Source organism: Rattus rattus, chromosome 10 (assembly GCF_011064425.1).
Source record: "Rattus rattus isolate New Zealand chromosome 10, Rrattus_CSIRO_v1, whole genome shotgun sequence".
Taxonomy (NCBI): Eukaryota; Metazoa; Chordata; class Mammalia; order Rodentia; family Muridae; genus Rattus; species Rattus rattus.
The window spans coordinates 8,269,252-8,291,808 of NC_046163.1; the positions used below are offsets into that span (position 1 = coordinate 8,269,252).

The 22,557-nt window shown below is 46.6% G+C and overlaps 1 protein-coding gene across 1 annotated transcript in view; it reads right to left on the reverse strand.

Annotated features, from left to right (window-relative positions):
• The window catches only part of Mgat5 (alpha-1,6-mannosylglycoprotein 6-beta-N-acetylglucosaminyltransferase), a 286,468-nt gene that overhangs the window by 13,147 nt on the left and 250,764 nt on the right, over positions 1-22,557 (reverse strand). The window contains exons 15-16 of the mRNA XM_032915150.1: positions 9,804-9,950; positions 1,098-1,214 (exon numbers count right to left, since the gene is read on the reverse strand). Of these exons, the coding sequence (XP_032771041.1) occupies positions 1,098-1,214; positions 9,804-9,950 (264 nt within the window). The remainder of the gene's footprint in view (positions 1-1,097; positions 1,215-9,803; positions 9,951-22,557) is intronic.

Genomic DNA, 22,557 nt, shown 5'->3' on the forward strand with positions numbered 1-22,557 from the left:
CCAACTACATGGAGCCCTATGTCATTGTCGGTGATGGGACAAAGGACGGACATTAATAGTTCCTTCTTGAGCATGCACTTACAGATCTCACCACACACTCACATCAACCAGAAATATCCAAAGGGGAAGATGCTTGAGAGAAGAAATACAGGGAGAGGAGAAATGCTGTGCCTCAGAGTTTCCACAGCAGTCCTGGGCAAACTAAACTCCCACAGGATGGCAGACTTCCCACAGAGGCAGGGGTTGGGGGGCAGCTCAATCTATGGTGGATGTAGAAATCTCTTCCCAGAATGACTTGGACGGTGCTCTCTATATAAAAGGTACTTAATCAGTGCTTCTTAAATTGATCAGAAAAGTCTGGAATGGTTACTTTAACAAGACCTCATGTTTAGGTAGAAAAATATACCATACTCTGTAGAAAACTGCAAGGTTGGGGGGTGACCAAGTCCAGATCTGCGGCCCCAAGTGTCCCATGGGATGGGACGTGTCTGCAATCCTGCTGCTGGAGGTTGGAGACAGGCGGATCCCTAGAGCTTGCTGGCAAACCCACCAGGCCAAATCAATGATTTAGTGAAAGACCAAGTCTCAAGAAAAATACAGGGGAGAGCAATAGAGAAGACACACACATGTGAATGCATGTAGAACACAACCGTGTTCACAGGAACATATACTTGCATGTGTACGCTGCATTCATGTGCACACAGACACACAGACAGACAGACAGACAGACACACACACACACACCAGAAACCCTCTACTTTATAACCTTTACCCTTTTGGGTTAGGTAGGATAAGCTACCAATTTTTGCAGATCTCTCCCAGGACAGGATTAGATCATGTAAGTGTATAGAACTCAAACCCCTCTCTTCATGCCTGGGACCCATGAGACTAGAAGGTCTGTCAGCAGGGTCTGTAAGACCCAAGCCCACATCTGCCACCAGCTGTTTTTTTTAAGTCTCCCAGAGCCTCCCTGAAATCCTCAGGCCACATGATACAGCTAGGCTGGTCTGCCCTGTTTACTGACAGCAAGGACTGTAATGTTCCACATGTGTTCCAGGGCAACAGCTCAAACAGAGGCAGGAAGTAAAAGCAGCAACCTTCTGGTTTAAGATGGCTTTTACTGCATCTTCTACTTCCTCTCGGTTATTGAGGTCCACGGTCCAGACGTGTGGCCGGCCGATGAAGACTTCTGCGTACGGGTGCTGGGATGTGAGCTGGAAGACAGAAGACACGCTGTACCTTAGTTTCACATATGCACGGCTGCTCAGATAAAGGTGTGGGCTAGACAGAGCATCCTGTCTTTATGAGTCGAGCTGAACTTAAACAAGAGATGAAGTCCTCCCCAGAGCTAACGAAACCTTCTAGCAGGCAGATTGAAAAAAAAACGATGTTTTAAACTTTGGAAGCCCATTTGGAAATAAAACAGCCTCATAACAAAGGCTCAGACAGCTGTTCCTAGGTGAACTTAGGGCTTCTCTACAGGAGTAGGCGCTCTGTCACTGAGTAAGGCCTGCAGCCTTCCCTGGTGGATTGTCAGACTGGCATGGTCTGACCTCTGGACATGGCTGAGGGAGTTTCTAGATTTTGTTAGTTGTGGAGGGAAGCCCTACCCAAATGTGGACAGCACCATCCTATGGGCCACCAGCATCCCTCTCTCTCTGCTTCCTGACTGACTATGGCTGCCATGTGACCAGCTGCCTCACACTCCCGCTGCCCTGCCTTCCCTTCCGGGACAGATCTGTACCCCTGAAGTTTGAGCCCAATGGACTCCTCCCTCTTTGAGCTGCCTTCGGTCGGTTCCTGCATCACAACAGTGAAAAACTAGTCTAACCTTACAGTGCCTTGGGCACTTGGGGACCTATTCTTAGCCAAAAATCACCTCCATAATTTTAGGCATCTGTTCTCCTGGCTGGAACAGACAGGTACATCCAGGAAAATCACAATAAAGATCAAAGCTGTGAGCCAGGCGTGGTGGTACACGCCTGTGACTTCTTTACTTGGCAGGCAGATCTAGGAAGTCACAAATTCCGGGCCAGCCTGGGACTACACAGTTAAACCTAGTTTTCTGAACAAGGCTGGAAAATCGCCCGGGTGTGAGCAATAGAGCTTATGGGAGGGACGGGAAGGGAAGAAGAAATTTTCAAATGGTTTCAGAAATAATCAGAGCAACACCAGAACATGAAATTCATTAATTTTTAAAACGCATGTATATGTATGCACCTATCATGTATGTATAGGTACAGGGGTAGGCAGTTGCCTGCAGAAACCAGAAAAGGTTGTAAGATCCCCTGGAGCTGTGGTTACAGGCAGTTGGATATGAACCGCTGGCCATGGCTGCTGGAAACCAAACATTAGTCCTTCATAAGAGTGTTCTTAACCACTGAGCCATCTCTCCAGCCACAGAGCATAAACTTTATAAGGACAATATAGACTCAGAAAAGCAAGGAGGGGGTCTCCCTCCTAAAGGTTTTCTTCTGAGATGCGATGGCTCTGTAGGGAAGGGCACTTGTCAGGACTCATGACCTGGGTTTCATCCCCACAGGCGAGGAGAGGAATGACTCTCATGAGCTCTTCTCCGGCCTCCATAGTGTGCTGCATACATGGCACACCCACCCCCCAAAGAGTAAAAAGGTATGGCCGAGGGGGTCGAGGAGGCCACTCTACCACAGACTGCCTGACCCACAGACAGAGGCCCAGGGTCCATTCCAGAACTGTATGAAGCCAGGATGGTGGTGCATTCCCGTCATCCCAGCCCTCAGGAGGTAACTGCAGGAAGATCCGGGGTGTTTGAAGCCAGTCTGGACTACCTAACGCCTTGCGTTAAAAAAAAAAGTTCAGCCAAAGAGAGCAAGCATTATCTCAGCTACTCTGGGCTTGTTTGAAGTCCACACTCGCGCTTTTCTTCTCACACTGATGCAAGGCAGGAGTGGTGTAAACGGGAACTTTACACATACTCGTGGAAACATTTTAGGTGTTGTACACAACCTGCCATTTCCCAAGGCACTTTTATTTATTGATTATTTATTTTGATTTTGAACATAGGGGCCCTGAATAGATCAAGCGTGGTCCTTATCATTTACAATCCCAGCCCAGAGAGCTTTGAAGAGCTTTGCTGGGATTTCTTGTGGACTCATGGAATAGAGTTCCTTGAGAGCATTTGACGGTGCACACTGGGCTGTCCAAGAGTGTAGTCAGTGTACACCGTATCTATCAAGAAACTTTTTTTAAAAATAATATCTAATGTAGTCCAGGCTGCAGTTGCCAACTCATTCCACGGATGAGCGTGACCTTGAACTCCTGATGTTCCTACCTTTACCTCTAGAGTGCCGGGAGGCCAGGTTTAGGCAGCACTGGGGAGGGAACCCGGGGCCTCTGGTATGCTAGGTGGGCACTCCTGGGGCCTGGTGCCTTCTACTGCTTTATTTGAGACTTTATCCACGAACAGTCGCCATTTGAGAAGAAATGTCACAGCAACGTCAGTGTCAGTCTGGGTATTATCCTCCGGAAGAACTGCCTCCGTGGGTAGATGCCACATTGGTGACAGCTGTGTACACACATGTGATCCGTACACAGATTAGACTCAGCTTCCTTTTCATAATGTCAAGCATAAGAGAACGAGCTGACAGTATCCAGCGGAATATTTTATTCCTTTTAAATAGAAACATTCACTTGTAAGGTAGAACCAGACATCCCATTTTCTACTATAATTCTGGGCACATAATACTGAGTGAAATACCTACTATTTTCCTAGAAATTATTTTTATGTTTTTTATATATTAGAAATTTAAAAAAAAATGATCTGCACAGGCAAGTTCTGTTCCTTGGAGATTTCGATTCTGGAGAGAAACCATGTTCTCTTTATTTTTATTCATTAACTTACTAGCACATTTATTCACTCACTTACTGTACGTATCAGTATGTCTGTGTGGGCAATGCATGTACAGGTACATGCTCCTGTGCATGTGCTGTGGCCAGCAGAAGGTGCTGGGCGGCTGGCTGGGGCACTCTCCACGTTGTTCGCATGGGACAGCGTCTCTCGAGGAACCTGGGCTCACTGCTTTGAGCTAGACTTTCAGGCCAGCAAGTCCCAGTGTCTCTGTTCTCCAGCTCTCACAGGCACTGGAAGCTTCTGTGTTATCCCTCAGGTGACCTTGCTCGTTCAGCAAGTGCTCACCCCTGTTGACCCGTCTGTACAGTCGGACGTGCCTTCTAACATATTCCTCAGAGAAGCTGCCCCACTAGTGCTAGCACTTTTGCTAGCCTGGCTCTCCCTTTATGCCCTTCCCCTTCAATTTCCATAAGAAGGGAGACACTTGGAGGACTACAAAGCTAATTAGCACCAGCCATCTCTCCACCTCTGCCCTTGGTACCTTATCACCCCAGTGACTGCCAGCCCTGTTCAGGGCGGGAGGCTAGGACCCGCACAAGCTGCTGGGAAAGCCTCCAGGAACTGCAGAGCCTTGCAGTGCCCGGGGCTGCAGCCTTTCTTGCTACTATGCATGCACGCTCTTTCTCCTGTGCATGCAGGCTCCCTGTGGTCAGAGCCCTCGCTTTCTCTGGCTCTGTGGTCAGTGCTGGAGACTCTGTGGGCCACTGGGAAAATTCCTTCCTTCCTTCCTTCCTTCCTTCCTTCCTTCCTTCCTTTCCTTCCTTCTCTTCCTTCCTTTCCTTCCTTCCTTCCTTCCTTCCTTCCTTCCTTCCTTCCTTTCCTTTCCTTTCCTTTAAAAATCTCTGTATAAAAATATTTTGATTCAATACCAATCCATAAAGTAGGTTGGGCCAAGCATTGGACTAACCCCTCAGTAACACATATATTATGTACGTATCAGACTTCATATATATCATGAGGAATCCAAGGATTCTACATAATCCAAGGGTTCTACATAAGCAGAAAACAGCAAAGCCAGGTTCAAGTGTAGCTCATTCAACAACTGAACAGCTTCATGTGGATGCGCTTCGTTTTGCTGTTCTGTGTAAGTGTGTACATTTGTGGACGCCCAAGGGTTTTTCTTTTTTTTCTTCATTTATGTTTTTAGACAGGGTGTCTCACTGACTACATGAATCCATACATTAACCTAGGCTGGCGGCCCGTCTCAGGCACTCGTCTCCACCTCTCCAGCCCTGGGATTACACGTGCTCACTGCACACCCGGCTCTTTACCTGGGTTCTCAGGACTTACGTCCCCCAAGCCTTTTATATCATCTGAGCTGTCTTCCAAGTTTCAATTCAGTATTTTTGAGCAAAAGAGAAGGCACCTTAGAGAGCACCACTAAATTCTTAAGAAAATAACCCAACCAAACAAAGCCATAAAAATCACTCTTAAAATTTATACGTGTGTGTGTGTGTGTGTGCGCGCACGCACACACACACACCCTAGGGCTACATTGGTACCATCAGACCCCTTTTCGGAAGGTGGGTGGACTGTCATGTTGTTTCTGCTGTCTGGCCTAGAGAACAAGCTAATTAAGTCCATCTACTGCTGGGATTTCCACTGCCATCACCGTCACCATCACATCATTCACATCGTAGGCCAGGCTCCTTCTCCTTCCCTCTTAAGCCTCCTGCTCCTGGACAAGGCTGCTCTCAGCACTTAGCAAACACCTAATGAATGCTAAGCCGTCACTGTTGTACTCGTTTGCATTTGCTGAGGGTTCCTTAACTTTATGAGTGAGGCGGTGTTTGATTCATTAGCCCTCTCAGAACTCTGTGTTCCTCCTGGTTAATTTATCGAGGACCGTCTGATCTCAGCCGCTTGGGTATTTATCTGTCAGTAGATTTATAAGGGGTACTCTGGACATGCAGCATCACCGGAAATACAAGAGGCGACCTCCGAACTGCTATAGAACCTACAAGGAGACTCCGAGCTTCCTTTACAGGAATCTACTAATATGCCCCCACCCCCACCCCCAGTATAAAGATAAAAATCTAATTCATATTGAAGTATAATGAAGCAAATCCATTCCTCAAAGTATTCTGGGTTTTTCTTCCCTGCCCTGAGCAGCCATTGTGCTCTGAACACACGGCCCGCTGTAAAAGCACAAAACTAAACCAGCACTTAGAAATCTTAGCTTCCTCCCTTTCCTTCAAGGTAAGAAATGAAGACGACCGACCTTGATCGATGTTTGTGTCTGAAGGGTAGTATAACAGAAAGCAGCTAATGGATACAGAGACAGGATAGTGCTGTGTGCCCTTGGGTTATAACTCACTCATTTGTTGAGGTAAGAGAGATCATTTCTAAGGGTTTGTCTTTCTGTGTATGCCTGTGTGTGTGTGTGTGTGTGTGTGTGTGTGTGTGTGTGTGTGTGTGAGAGAGAGAGAGAGAGAGAGAGAGAGCTTTCTTGCTTGCTCTCTGTCTACCTCCTCCTCCTCTTCCTCCTCTTCCCCCTCCTCCTTTTTCTTTTTTCTTCTTCTGCCTCTTATCCCAGTGGCATATGCCTCTGTGTCTGAAGTGTTACTGCTTGTTTAATGTGTTTGTGTGAGTGCCTGTATGCATGTATGTTTACTGAGTACATACATGCCTGGTACCCAAAGAGGCAAGGGAGGGCATGGATCTCCTGGAACTGGAGTTGTAAGTGTTTATGAGCCACTGGATGTGGATGCTGGAATCGAACCCCAGTCTTCTGCAAGAATGGTGAGTGCTTTAACCACAGAGCAACTCCCCAGCTCCCTTCAGTTCCGAAAGTCTCACTCTTCCTAATGCTGTGACCCTCTAATGCAGCTCCTCAGGTTGTGGTGCCCTCCCAATAACAGTATTTCTTTGCCTCTTCATCTTCATAACTGTGACTTTGCTGCCGTTATGAATTATAATGTAAATATCTGAAATGTGGCCCCTGTGGGGTCAAGACCCACAGGTTGAGAAACGATGCTCTGGTGATTTGGGACTTAGAAGTCTGTAGACTTGTGGGCAGCTCTTTTCCAACTAAAGATTTAATCCCCCTTTGGTTAAGGGGATATAAAGGCCTTTGGGAGCTGTGAAGGGATGGCATGTGGGCCTTCTTGCTGTGAGTTAAAGGTCACCATTCCCCCTCAAAACTGTTAGATTTTACTCTTCAGTACGAGGCAAACTAACCTTGGGTCTCTCTTGCTCAAACCACTAGAACTTCCCTCTTCTCCTTTCTCCTTAAAGCCCAGCCCAAGCCCTTTCAGTTGGCCCTGAACACACTTCCTGTGCACAACTCCCCTCTCTCACCCACTTAGCATTCATTTTGGACTCATGCGTTTCAGGCTGGCTTTGAACTCTCTGTATAGCTAGTGATGACTTTGAAGTTCTTACTCTCCTGCCTCCAGCTCTAAAATGCAGGTATCACAGGTATGAGCCACCACACCCATCCTGTGCTGTGCTCCAGACTGAACTCAGGACTTCTGCATGCTAGGCCAGCATTCTACCAATGAGGCTCCATTTCCAGCCCTACTCAGCTCCCAGTTACCTTCACATTGCAGCTCCCGTGCTTCCAGATCACGAGTGGAACTGCTACAAACATGAGAGACACTCTGCTAAACTCTCAGCTTCTGTCCGCTCCCTCCCTCTGGGATCTCAGAGTCCTGTGGCATCACTGGACTGACGGAGTCACCTGGAGGAGGTCACACGCGGAGCCACGGATGGACTCTTCACTCTCTCTTGCTTGTGGTCTCTTTGAAGGGCTGATGGAACCATCCTATGTGGGCGCATCCCACGTGGATGCTTCACGGTCCCTTCTGCTCTCCCCACACTCAGCACAGTCACATGGGTAGATGACAGCAAGGGTGGAGGGCAATGTGCACCTCCTCACTACTGGCTGACCTGAGCACCGTCATGTGACGCCATTCCCTGGGCCTGAGGTAGAATGTGTTCAGGTGTCCTCTAGTGTGTGTGTGTACGTGTCTTCATATGTGCTGGAGTGCACATATGAATGTATGCATGTGTACATGTGTATTCATGCATATGGAGGCCAGAGATCAACCTCAGATTACTTCTCAAGGGCCATCCCTCTTGTTCTTTGAAACAGGGTCTCCTCCTAGCCTGGAACAAGCCAGGAGAGCTAGGTTGGCTGGCCAGCAAGCCCCAGGATCCCCCTGGCTCTTTCCCCATAGTCTAGGATTACGAGGGATTGCTACCATGCCTAGATATTTTAGGCGTTAGGGACTGAACTCAGGTCCTCCTGCTTGTGTGGAAACATGTTACCTACGGAAGCCATTTCTACAGCTCCAACTTTTAAAGTTTCTATGCATCCAGAGAGTTACTAACGCATAGAGTAAGAAAATATTTGCAAATTATGTCTGCTAGAAGGTTAATATCCTAAATACCTAAGGAGTTTCTATTACTTCATAGCAAAACACCCTTAACAAACCCCATTTAAAAATAGGCAAAGGATCTAGGTAGATATTTCCTAAAGACTGGCAGAGATCGAATGTGGAGGGATTGGGGGAAGAGACGTATTTGATGTACTATTTGGGGTACAAGGTCAGAAAAGTAACCCAGAGGGGAAAAAAGCAACAGAGTTGAAAAATGAATGTTCTAGAGACAGGCGCTGCTGGTCACACTAGGATTTTCCAACACTGTGATTCCCCAGCCAAAGGCCCCGAGGGATCCTGCTTTAATGTCTCCATGCATGAGCAGCCAGGAGAGTCCCTGAGTGCCCAGGAGTAACAAGGGAGCCAATCTCATGGTTTCATGCACACACCTGTGTCTGCCCAGATACAGAATCCTCCCCGCCTTTGGCACCCTCATCGCCCACACTAGCTGTAAATGACTTCTGTTTATCTATCGCCCCAAATGAAACCCAGCCGTGCTCCACGGTGACTCATCGCCCACTGCAGGTTTCAAGAGCATCTGCAAAAGCAAATGGAACAAGGGACCAGTGAAAGGCTCTGGCCGTGAGGGGGACTGCCTGTCAGCATGGAGCGCTGAGGGTGGGCTGAAGACCCGGGCTCGGCCTGATGTTATCTGTGATGTCTTATCTCTAGGGGCTGCTGATGTTCTCTGTCTCTGTCTCTCTCTCTGTCTCTCTAGTGTGTATGTGTGCATGTGTGTATGTGTGTGTGTGTGTGTGTGTGCACGCGCGCGCGTGTGAGTGTGTGTGCGTGTGTGTGTACACATACCTACAGAGACCGGGTCAACCTTGGGTGTTGTTCAGGCACATCTGCCTTGTGTTTCGAGAGACACAGTCTCTCATCAGCTTGGAACTCGCCAAGAAAACTAGACTGGCAGACCAGTGAATCCCAGGGTCCATCTGTCTCGGCCTCCTTGGTTCCAAGATTTTGAGAGTATGTTACCATGCCTAGCTTTTTCACAGAGTTTAGAGATTTAATGTTTATGGCAAGTGCTTTATTATTGGCTAAGTCTTCAACTCTGAGGCTGATGTTCTCTGAATACTCGCTGGCCACAGTTTCCTCTTCAGCACGTGCAGAGGCGAGGCAAGCAAGTGTTCCCAGTGGCCTCCTCATTCCAGCTGTCAGCTGTGCTTACGCTAGGACACCCAGGGTCATTAGAAACAGAGCTAGGGTGGGGGCTGGAGGCTTGGCTCAGAGGACAGGAACTTGCATGAGAGCTGCGTGGGACTCCTCAGTACACACTGAAGATGCAGGGTGGGAATGGCACCCCAGGGCAAGCAGGCAAGCCAGATCAGTGAGCTCTGAATTCAGGGAAAGACCCTGGCTTAGTGAATAAAGTGGAGAGGGAGGGAGGGAGGAAGACACCGAATTTCAACCTTTGCCCTCCACATGCATGTCTACACATGTGTGCATTCCTTCATGCGTGCACACATGCAAACCACACAATGCTGCCCATACAAACACAAACACAAAAGCATGAAAGAGATACCCACCTCTCTCAGTGTTGGCTTGCCAATGAAGAAGTCTGTGTTTTTGCTGCTTTTGGGGGGGTTGAACTTGGGGTTCAGGAAAGCACATCCATTCGCGATGGCTTCCAGGGGAGCTGGACCTTCATAAGGGAATCCAAGCCCAACGAAAAGCTATAAGACAGGAAAAGACATCACATGAAGATATCAGTCACGACTGTCCCTCAGCTTCTGCGGTCTGTCTGTGTGTCTGCCTCTGAAGTTCTGCAGGGTTCTTAGACCTCCAGGTTGGTGATTTGCAACAAAGTGAAGGGGTATATACTGGATATGCAGAATAACATGTGCAAGGGCCTGCGAAGGAACTTGCCTTGTTCCCATCTCCTTTTCTGATATGAAAGAAAATGTTGGGGGCTGAGGGGCAGGGAGGGTGAGAGTGTAAAACGAAATCAACAATAAAACCCAGGACCCAACAATTGTCTTTCTGTCACTCAGCAGGCGACATAACTGGAACAACACTTGCTTAACTAAACAGAAGGTTTCTTCACTCAAGCAGGGAACAACGGGCTCTTTCAGGGACTCTGGGGGCCAGGGACAGAAAGGTCACTTGGCGGTTTGATTACAGTTGAAATGAAACTGCTTTCGAACTTGGGAGGTCAGTAAACACAGGTTTGGTGACAGCATTCTCACTGGGGACACCACTCGCTGGCTGGTTTTGTTTTTTTCCTCTGTGGGAGCAGAGGTTTCAAGTCTGCAATTTCTCAGCTTCCCTCCCCAGCTAGCAAAACCTCAAGTTTCCCTAGATGGACAGTAGATGGCAGCAGAAACAAGCTAAAAGTCCTTAGAAAGCCCACAGCGGCCTGAAGCTGCGGGACAAAGGGATGCTCCAGTAAGGATCTGTAGGATGAAAAAAACCCGCAAGTGTCTGGGTATACAAGGTGTGGACGACACTGCCGTGAGTGGTGGTCACCAGGCGGGGTCTAATCCTGGTTCTCTCTGCCCACCTGCAGAAGCCAAGTCTGAAACACATTAAGTGACAAGGAGACATGGGTGTTGCATGCCTGGGGGGAGTGGGGTAGGGTGGAGGATGCTGGGATTCCATGTGTCCTCATGTTCAGAATTACCCAGGCCACTTTCCCTAAGGAATGTCACCATTCTGGCTGGAGTGGAGATATTTTAGAGCTAAAGAGACATTAGTGCTCCTCCCTTTGTGACCTGACATAGAAACCAGGAGTCCCATAGAACTGGGATCTCTCCTGTGTCCCACTCTGGGAGAAGGGATGCCTGGTGCTGACCTGGCAGGGGTGTGGGTGGTGGGGAACACGAACATGGGATGACTTGTCTCTCTCAGGAAGAGATTTCACAAAGTTCTGAGAACTTGTCAGGAGAGACTGGGGCTGAGGCCCTGATGTATCAGTGATGACTTTGCCCATCCTTTGACATAGTTATAAATACCTCTTGTCCCCTGCTTAAACCCAAGTGCTGTGTCAAACTCAGATGGACCTGGGAGTCACCAGACCTCTTTCTTTGTTTCTCCCCAATGTGGCCACAATAGTAACTCCCCCTGCTCTTCACTCTCACTGACCTCTTTAACTGACCCATCAAAGGGCTGAACCTACCTAGCGTGTTAGGGCTGCCAGGGCCCAGATCTGACCCTAACAGCCCTCTAACAGCTGGGAACATGGACTGCACCAGACACTTCAGCACTTTTCAACTCTAAGAACATGCTAGTCGATACAGACTGGGTCTTGGCAGGTTTAAGGATTGCTGCTGGAGCCCAGAGTATTTCTTGACTTCTGAACATCAGGTCTACCAAGGAATGCTGATAGCCTCAACTCTACACTGTCATAAACCACCCTGGGAGAGACGGAAACAGCACATGCTTATCCATTTAAACAGAGAGTCCTGGTGTGTGTGTGTGTGTGTGTGTGTGTGTGTGTGTGTGTGCGCGCGCGCGTGTTGTGCGTGTGTGCTTGTGCGTGTGTATGTGTGTGATTATCTCATTTAGCTCAACCAATCTGAATCTACTAATTAAAGGGCGAGAAGCTATTGCTTGATGAACCGAAATGTGATCTAAGCTTAATTATATCTGGATAATAATTTGCACCAACTCCTAGGCCCTTCTAGCACAGAGTATCTCAGTTCACACAGACACTTTAGGGGTCTAGGGAGACAGCACAGTGGACAAATAAGTGCTTGCTGTGCAAGCACCAGAAACCTGGACTCAGATCCCCAGAGCCCCCACAGAGCTGGTTGCAGTAGCACATATCTGCAACCCCAGGCTCCTACAGCGTGATGGAGGAATCCTTAGGCCCCGAAGACCAGCTAGTTGGGCATATGCAATGGTGAACAGTTTCAAAGAAGGTTGGAGGGGAGAACGAATACCTGAGGTTTTTGTCTGATGGTCACATGCATAGTGTGACATTCATGCAGCTGTGCTCATATATATGAACACACACACACACACACACACACACACACACTGTATGCATATACAAATACAATAATAAACACTTTGCACCAACTCTGCAAGCCTCAGTCACCATCTTGCAGGCAAAAGCCACACCATTTTCTAGCAATGAGTTTTTTTGTCACACCAGTTAAGGTGACATGCACTGGCGCATGGCCTTGAAACACTGAAATAAGCAGTTTTCTGTCAGCTGACAATAAGCAATTTTCCCTTAGTTCCTGTGTACTCAGGACCTGTGACATCACAATGGGGCACATGTGTGAAGAGTTGGATGAGTGTAGTCTAGGTAGAGAGAGCTCAGCCTTTCCAGTCTAACGCTTCTGCCTGCTTACACTCTTGCCACTCACCTCAACACGCCACCTTGCCCTTTCTCTTGATCCACCACTGTGTCTGCTCACAGCCCTCTCTCCTTCCCTTCCTTCCCCAACCTCTGTCTCTCATCTCTTTTTTTCCTGAGGATCCCATATTTATTTATACTCCATCCTATAAATTTCTTTACCACAGAAGGGAGAGACACAAGACGAGAAGGCATCCAGGACTGGGGAGAGCCTGGTAACAGTGCTTGGACTCAAGTTCGAATCCTCTGCACTCAGGTAAAAATCTGGCTGTGGTCACAGGCTCCTGTAACCCCAGTATTATGTGGGGTGGAAACAGGAAGATGTTGGGGCTCGCTGGTCTCCAGTCTAGCTCCAGGTTCAATTAGAGACCCTGCCTCAGGGGAGTAAGGCAGAGCATTATAGAGCAGGACACCTGCTGCCCTTCCAGCCTCGGCTCAAATTCACACGGGTGTACACACAAAAACTGGGGGAAAGAAACCATTCAGGTGCTAAGGTTCAATAATGCCAGGGGAAACTGGCCATATCGCATGGGCCTAAGTCTGCTCTTCAGAAGGCCAGAGTATAACAGGGATCTTCTAGATGACAGCCATCTCCATGGCCACAACTCCAATTCCACCAGTGAGTGTTTCTAAGTAGAAGGATCACATGCTCCAAAATTAAAAATCATGACAAGGAAGATCGGACAAAGGAGCACATGTTTTATTCATAGCAAGGATTGGGGCACCCTGACACAGTCACTGAGATATTTTTCTCTGTTTTGAAAGGAAAAAAAATTGTTTTAACCCTTAAGTGAGCCAATGAAGATTCTTTTAACCATTCCTGGGCTAGTTCAGTTTCATTCACGTCTATTATGCATGCATGTGGTCCTGTGCAGGTGTGTACATGTGTGTGTGGAGGTCAGAGGTCAACCTTGGATGTTCTTCTCAGTTGTTCTCCAGTGTTTTCTGTGACAAGGACTCTCTACTTGGGCTGGGCTGGTTGGCCAGTGAGCCCCAGGGATCCATTGGCCTCCCTCTCCCCGAGTGCTGGGGTTAGAAGTGAGTAGCACTACATCCAGTGTTTTAGATGTGGATTTTGGGGATCAAACACACGTCTTCATGCTTGGGGGACAAACACTTTACCAACAGTTATCTCAGCCTGAGGCATTTGAATTAATTATTATGTAGTGGTAATTAAATCCAGGGGCTCATATACAGGGGAAATACTATATAACACACCTCTATACCTATGTGTATATACATACACACCTACATATACAAGAACTGGGCGGGAAAAAAAATTCAAATACTAAGGTCTAACTCTTCCAGGGAAAACTGGCCATATAGTATGGGCATAAATCTGGTCTTTAGAAGGTCAGAGTCTAACAAGAATATTACATTCCACCCCAGTACTGGCCAATTTTAATGGGGAAACACCAAGAATAATGAAATATTGGACACACATAAACTCAACATGTACTTTTCTGATCATTATTAATTAGCCAGTGTGGGAAGATCAGGAGGGAATTTGAGCAATGAATTAACCTGTTTGTGCCCCCAAATTGATTACTGGTCAAAGGCTCTGGCAATGAGATGATTATGCAGCTATGAAGACTAGAATTCAAGTTCCGGTGCTACTAGTTCCTCATTTGGTAACCATGGCAATTGGCCCAGTATACGGATTCTTGAGGCTCATCTGTAGTCTAGAACCTTAGCTAAAGAAACACAAGCACGTCTTCTTAGGAGCAAGAAGCAGATGCGTTTTGTTCTGGAACTGTTTTGAGGATTGAAGGAGATATTTTGTAGAAATACTCAATTTTCTCAGGCTTGGTGCTAGTGACCATTTGAGAAATAGAAATTTCCTCAAGTTCAGATCCAGTTGCAATTTCATACAGCTGAACACTACCTATGCTCTTCTGTCACACAGGTGGAGGTGAGGTGTATGTGGACTGCTTGCTAAAAGTAACAACTTTACCCCTTTGATGTGGTTTATGAGTTCTCACCCTCCCTCCCTCCCTCTCCCCTTCTCCCTCCCTCCCTCCCTCCCTCTGAAAGAGATCTGCCTGTTGCTGCCTCCTGAGTGCTGGGATTAAGGGGGTGTGCCACTATGCCTGCCAGCCAGTTCTCACACTTCATATACTACAAAACTGCCAGAAGAGAGATAGAGAGAGAAGGCAGCGTGCCGTGACTTCCACATGGAAAGGCCAGTCCTAGAACTGTAAGCTGTTGTTAAGCCTTCCCTTTTGTTCTTGATACAGTAGCAGGGTAACAATCTACTTCTAGGAAAAGGTATTCCCTTCATATCTCTAAAAAAGAATATCTACAACAGTTGCGTGTGATGGTCAGTTTTAATCGTCACCTTGATATAACCTAGAATTACCTGGGAAGGGAGGGGTGTCAATGAGCAATTGTCTAATGGACTCTGGGCATGTCTGAGGGGACTGTCTTGATTGCCTTAATTGATGTGGGAAGATCTAGCCTAAAAGTGGGCAGCACCATTTCCTGGGTTTGGACCTGGGAAGAATGGAAAAAGCATGAGAAATGTGTGCATTTATTTTGCCTCTGCTCTTTGGTGGTGTATTCCTTACTTTTCTGTTGCTGTGACAGAATAGTCTGAGAAAAAGCAAGTTAGAGCAGGAAAGGTTTATTTGGCTTATAGTTCCAGAAAAGGATACAGTCTATCATGACAGGGAAAACATGTTGGCAGGAGTGTGAGGATGGCCCAGCATACAGAAGACAGACAGACGCACAGAAAGATGTACAGACAGACACAGACAGACAGACAGACAGACAGACAGACAGACAGACACACACACACACACACACACACACACACACACACACACCCCAGCAAGTGGGGCCAGTGATATACTTCCTTCAGTGAAGCTCCTTTTAAAGGAGGTTCCATCATCTTCCTAAACATCACCAAGTACTAAACACAGAAGCTCTGGGGATAGTTTGCATTTAAAGCCCAACAGATACAATGTGACCAGCCGCCTTGACTTCTCTGCAGTGATGGACTGTAGCCTGAAACTGTAAGCCGGAGAGGCCCTTCTCCCGCTAAGCTCTCCGAGGTAGCCTTCTGTAAGGGTGTTTTATTACAGAAGTGGAAGGAAACAAGAACATCTGGAAATGAAGGAAGCAATTTCTTTATCCTGAAAGATGACACTTTTCATTTAGCTTGAAGGGTCCCTCTTCTCATGCACCTGATACTGAAGGAAGTAAACAGTGGCTGAGTTCCTCGTCCTGTTGGCTCTGTACTCAACCTACAAAGCCTCTATTTGAAACTGCTTTGGGCTGTCCAGGAAGAAGCTACAATGGCCAAGTGACAATAGGACTTATAGCAGCACCTGATTCAGCATCAGCAACCGGCCAAACTGGCCACTAACCAGCACTTCCTGGAGACTGGGTTCCTGGGGCGGATGCCTGATTTTTTCCAGCAACCTTAGTGTCTGATCAGAGATGAAACGAACCAGACCACAAACATCGGCATCAAATTTAAAAGCTCCACATTTTCGCCATTTGAAAGCCCTAATACTAAATCAAATAAATGCATTACAGTCTGTATGTCAATTGGCCTAGAGATGGGAAGCAACCAGTTTTTAGATCATTCCTGCTAACTGACCTATGCTGTAGCTCAGGAATAATCTGGATTTCTGATTTTTCAGATTTGGTATGATCATCTTGTATGCAAAAGCCAGGCATGGAAAAGGACACCTGTGAGAACCTGAAAGTTCCTCTGAGCCCTCAAGAGTTCCTTGGCACCTGGTTCTAGAGCTGATTGAACCTTATCCCTTTGTGAAGGTTAGCTTTATCACAACCTAAAATCACCTGAGAAGAAAGTCTCACTGAGGGATCGTGTAGATCAGGTAGGCCTGAGGGGATTATCTTCGTCATGTTAACTCATGTGAAAGACCCATCCACCATGGGTGGCATCATTCCCTGGCAGGGCATGGAGAACTGTGTAAATGTGAGGAAAGACGGCTGAGTACAAGCAAGCATTCACTACTTGTTATTCTCTGTTAACTATGGATGTAGCTGCTGCCTTGACTTCCTCACAGTGTGGACCATAACCTAATACTGTGATCCAAATAAATATCCTTCTCCCTTAAATTGCTTCTGTTGGATATTTCATCACGACAAAAGAAATAAAATTAAGATACTACATTAGGTAGAAAGCCTGAGGCCTGCCTGGCTCTCATGAGAGGTTGCTTACAAAAAAGTTTTTTTTTTTTTTTTTTTTTTTTTTTGTTGTTGTTGTTGTCAATATATTCAGTAATGGGTTTAGTAGGTTGATGTCAAAATTATGTTAGTCTGTGAGCATGCCTGTGAGTAAGTTATTTGGTATGGAAAAACCAGCCCACTGTGGGCAGTACCATTCCTTAGGCAGAAGACCTGAAGAATATGAGACTGGAAAAATTGAGTTGAAGCAAGCAATTGAGCGTGATATATTTATTTGTCTGTTCTTGAGTTATAGATGTGTTATTACTAGTTATTACTAGTTATTACTAGCTGCCTCAATGGATTATAACCTGGAATTGTAAGCTGAAACAAACCCCTTTGTCAGAATATTTTGTCATAGCAACAGAAATGAAACCCAGTCAAAATTCGGGGAGGGGGAGGCCAAGAGTTAGCTGGGATTTGGGGCTGCAGTTAGGCACAGAGGAAAGACTGTGGAGTAAAGCACATGCTCTACATTGGTCACAGCTGTTTGTGTCTTGCTGAGATGACGTGGGGAAGAACTAGGATCCTCCTGGGTCACCTAAATCATGGAGGGAAGAATGGAAGAATAGTGGGGCATGCTGGGAAATGAGGGTATGAACAGCAGCTTCCCCGCTAGGCTACAGTTAGAATCTGTCCTTGACTATAGAAACGAGAGCACTCAGTTTGTCTAGAGATACCCTTCCACTGGCGAGTGGGATGTGAATATTCGATATTCATTATGGTCCATTAATAAGAACAACCCAAGGGGGACGGTGGGAAAAGGTAATGAAGTTAAACTAGGAAGGTGGGCTGGTGATGTTGAGTGCTTGCCTAATGTGTGTGACACCCTGGGCTTGATCCCCACCACGTAAACAGGCGGGGAAAGTGCATTCCAGTAATCCCTGTATTCAGAAGGTGGAGGTAAGAGGATCAGAAGTTCAAACTCATCCTTGCCTACTTGGTAAGTTTGAGGCCAGCCTGGGCTTCATGAGACCCTGCCTCAACAGACAAACAAACAAACAAACTAGGAAGGTGATGAAAAGTCATTACTAGAGATGGAGATGGAGAATTAAATCAAAATGTAAAAAATGCAAAAGTGTAAAAAGTGAGGCAAGATACGCAGGCACCAACTCCTCTTCCAGAGTTTGACAGACGAAATGACCTGACTGCATTTTTTAGATAATAAGTTCATCAAAATGTAAGCTCTGTTAGGAAAAACTTCTAGATTATTACAGCCCACTTCCCAATGCTTTAAGCCCCAATTTTCATTTATTTCAACATCCCTGTCTTCTGAGGCCAGGGCTCCGAATGGCATGCTCAGACAGAGTTCTAGCCCAGGGTGCTCGGAGGCAGCTTAGTGGGCACATGCTTGCCCCAGCACGCTCTAGGCATTGAGTTCAACCCCCGACACTGAAGGAGCCAAAACAAAGCAATACCCAAACTCAGAGATGGCTCATTAACAAAAGTAATGAGTCCCAAAGTGACTGAACACCAGCCATTTTCCTAATCTCTGAAGGCCTTGGAGAGAGACTAGGCTTGCTCCCCTTTTTACAGCCATTTCTCCTTGGCAGCTCCCGTTCTTAACTTCCAACATAGATGCCGAAGAAATTGCTTTAAATTGCTCAGTGGCACTGAAGAAGGAATTAGAAGCTGAAAATGACGTGAACACAAGGCCAGCTCTTGTGTCACATTTCCAAACTCTGCTTTCCTTCATCTCAGTCGCCTACTGCTGGGCTCTCAATGTAAGGGGAGTCTTGGCCATAGACCACCTTGGGTTCCTCTTATCTACTAACAATTTGAGTTACAACTCCACATGGAGTGGTTTAACATATTCGTTAAGATTTATTTGTATTTTAAATTATGCGCTGTGCGCTCTCTCTCTCTCTCTCTCTCTCTCTCTCTCTCTGTCTCTCTGTCTCTGTGTGTGTGTTTACACATGAGTGTAGGAGCCCATGGAGGCCAGAGGCATCAGATCCCTTGGAGTTAAAAGTAGCCCAACGTGGGTGCTGGGAACAGAACTTGGGGCCTCTGGAAAGGCAGCAAGTGCACCTCACTGAGAGCCATCTCTCCAGTGCTAATAAATTCACATTAGAGAAACGGGTGCTAAATAATTCTAACTGGAGCAACATGTGAGGCACTAGTTTTAAATTAATTACTTAAAAAGTTGTATGTGTGTGTGTGTGTGTGTGTGTGTGTGTGTGTGTGTGTACCTGTTTATCTCTGTACCATGTATTTCTAGCATCTACAGAGTCTATAAGAGCATTAGATCTTTTAGAACTGGAGTTAGACGCAGTTGGGCCTGCTACAGGTACTCAAAACTGAGACCTGGTCCTTTGTAAGAGCAGTATGTGCTCTTAACCATTGAGCCATTTCTCCAGTTCCAACACCTGCTTTTTTTTGTTTTTAGGGCTATATATGTGGGGTTGGGGATTTATCTCAGTGGTAGAGTGCTTGCCTAGCAAGCCCAAGGCCCTGGGTTTGGTCCTCAGCTCTGAAAAAAGAAAAAGAAAAAAAAAAGAAAAAAGAATATATATGTATATGTGTGTATCTATCTATCTATCTATCTATCTATCTATCTATCTATCTATCTATCTATCTATCTATCTATCTGAGCATGAGCTTCTCATGATCAAGAACTAAGCCACACTCTTGGCTTTGTGGTCTATTCCAACATCATAGCTGGGTCCTAGAGGCTTTTTTTCTTGCGTTCCTCCAGACAGGATGGGCTTCAGTTTTGGCCCATTTCTCATTCTCTGACAAGGTAAATGGATGGTAGGCAAATGAGGGTTCTTTGGAAATTTGCAAGGCTGAGGGAGACATTCACAGGGTCGGGCTAATAGAAGTGTGCAAGACGGTAATGACACGCTGTGCAGCAGCTCTGCCCTGGTGTTATTTTAAAGGAACTTGAACTTTCCGGAGGATCGCACCAAAGAAAAGTGAAACGAGGCAAATGGCAGAAAATAGAATTGCTGCTGAGAAGGGGCTGGGACATCCTGAGGACTCGGAAATGTCAAACTACGAAAAAAACCCGTGGCGACGACTGGAAGAGAGCGGTGAAACTGGGGCACTCCTTGCTCATAGACCTAAGCAGTCATCAGGCGACCTTTTAAGGAATTAGAAGTCCTCGGGAAATAAAACCCAGTGTTTGGACAAAGAGTTAAAATAAATGATCAAAATATTTTATCCCTGGAATCACACAAATGACCTGGGGGCAAAAAGACTCAATTGTGTTTACAGACTGAGAAACTGAGACAAAAACCAGAGAGTTATCCTTTTGCCTGGTGAACAGTCACAGACTCTGTAAGAGGCTTGCACTGTGGTGTGTGTGGTGTGAGTATGAGTGTGGGTGTGCTTATGCCACCGCATGGAAGTGGGGGGGGGTCACAGGACAGTTTTGGGGAGGTGAGAATCAAACTCAGATCCTCAGGCATCACGCAGCCTGTTGAGCCATATTGCCAGCTCCTACTCACTCCATCTTTCAAAAGTCTTTGTGTGGCCCAGCATGGTTTCATATGCCTTTAATCTCAGCACTCAGGAGGGAGAAGCAAGAGGCAGAGGCAAGTGGATCTCTGTGAGTTCAAGGCCAACCTAGTTTACATAGTTAAGTTCCAGGACAACCAGGGCTGTTACACAGAGAAACTCTGTCTCAGGAACAAAACCATGCAAGTACATAAACAAAATAAAAAACCTTTGTGTGTGTGTGTGTGTGTGTGTGTGTGTGTGTGTGTGTGTGTGTGTGTGTGTGCGTGCACACACGCACAGGTATACAAGTCTAGAGGTCAGAGGACAGCCTTAGGTGTCAGTCCTCCCTTTTTGTTTGAGAAAGAACCACATGCTCACTACAGCATACACTGGCTGGTCTGGTCTGTTTAGCTTCTGGAGATTCTCCTGTTTCTGCCTCCCATCTTGCTGGGATTATAGATGTGGGCTGTCACATCTGGCTTCAGGTGGGTCTTCAGGACCCAAACTCTTCACGGTTCCAGGTTGAACGCTTGACTCTGAGTCACTTCTTTAGCCTCGACACTAAGTGTTAAGTGCAGGTGTTTATGGAGATGGTAGGCCAAAGGCCCAGCCGAGCTTGCATTGCCAATCAGTAAGCACCAGGAGTTGGAGCTTTCTCCATGACTGGATCTCAGTTTACTGTGGGAAGCCCAACTGTGTAGAGTCCACAGTGGTGTTTGCTCCGATCTCCCCAAAGCTATTGCCAGATGCACCTTCTAAAAATAAAGTCTTGGGCTGGAGAAACACTTTAGTCAGTGAAGTGCTCAGGATTAAACCTGCATTCACCCCCCAGAACCCACATAAAGTAAGTGGCATAGTAACGCATGCTCGGAACCCTAACGCTGGGAGGCAGAGTCAGGCAGAGCTGCTGTGCTCACCGTCCAGCTAGCCTAGCGTATTGGGTGAGCTCAAGGCCAGTAAGGAATCCTGTCCAAAACAAAACAAAACGCCAAAAATAATCAAAATCCAAGATGTAGGTTTGAAAAAGAGCTCAGCAGTTGAGAGTTCTTACTGCTTTTGTAGAAGGCCTGGGCTAATTCCTAGCACCCACACTGTGGTTCTCCTGACTCCTCTGACCCCAAAGTTTCTGCACATGGTGCACATACACTACTCAGGCACATGTACACACATGTAAAATAAAATATAAACCTCATAAGGTCGACAGTACCTGGGAAATGATACCCAAGGTTGACCTGTGGCCTCAATAAGGATGCACACACATGTGCACATACACATACACTCGTGTACAAACATATACACACACGCACGTATGCAAATAATCCTCAGGGCTCGTCTAACCACCCATGTCATAGAGGTTTGACCCTACCCACACCTGTTACAGTCAGACCCCATCTCCTTATCGAACGTCATATTCTAATACCAAATTCAGGTAAATTGGATTTCTTTCTTTCCCGAATATGCCACTGGCCCCTTGGCTCCCTGAATCTGGATCCTTGCGGCCCATAGGGCAGGTGGTTTCACACCGTGGCCACCTCGCAGGTCGTCCACAACCATCTGCAGGGCTCTTGGGTTAGCAGCACTTTGTCCGCATCTGAGGAAGGGTGTGAGGAGGAAGGGTGTGTGGACGGCACGTCAGGGCCCTGGTTCCTTGAGCCACAGTGGCACCTGTGATGTCTGCCACCCTATCAGAGGCCATCCCTGGAGCAAGGTCATCCCTGACCTTCCCTTCCCACTCACAGCTCCTCACTTGTCACTTAGCACAAAACAAGTCCTCCATAATCAGGGTTGTTAAATTTGATTTCTTGGGGTTCAGGGGATAGAACCCAAAGCCTTGCACATGTCAGGCAAATGCTACCATTAATTTATGTATGTATGTATGTCTGTATGCATGTATATATGTATATAAACTATAAACTATATCTTTTAATTGCAAAAACATTTTGAACAAAATCAATGAACTCACAGCAGCCACAATTTATAATTTATTAACTTTTTTTTTTCGAGTAGCTGCTGGAGAACAGCCTGGTTATTGCTTAAAGCTTAGACAGGGTCTCATATTCCTAGGCGTGCAACAGACTCCCTACATATGTGAGGGAACTCCTGATCCTTGCCTCTCAGTCCCAGGTACGGAGATTACAGACATGTTCCGTCATGTCCAACCTGGACCATTCTCCTTTAGAACCAATAACATACGTTTGAAACACAAAACCACACGTAAAGGTCTTTAACTGTAAAGTGTTTACAAATGCCCAGGAAACCTTATAGCTAGGCCAACCCAAGCTAATGTCTCTATGGAGTCACTACCTGAATTATTTTAACAAATAATAATAGTA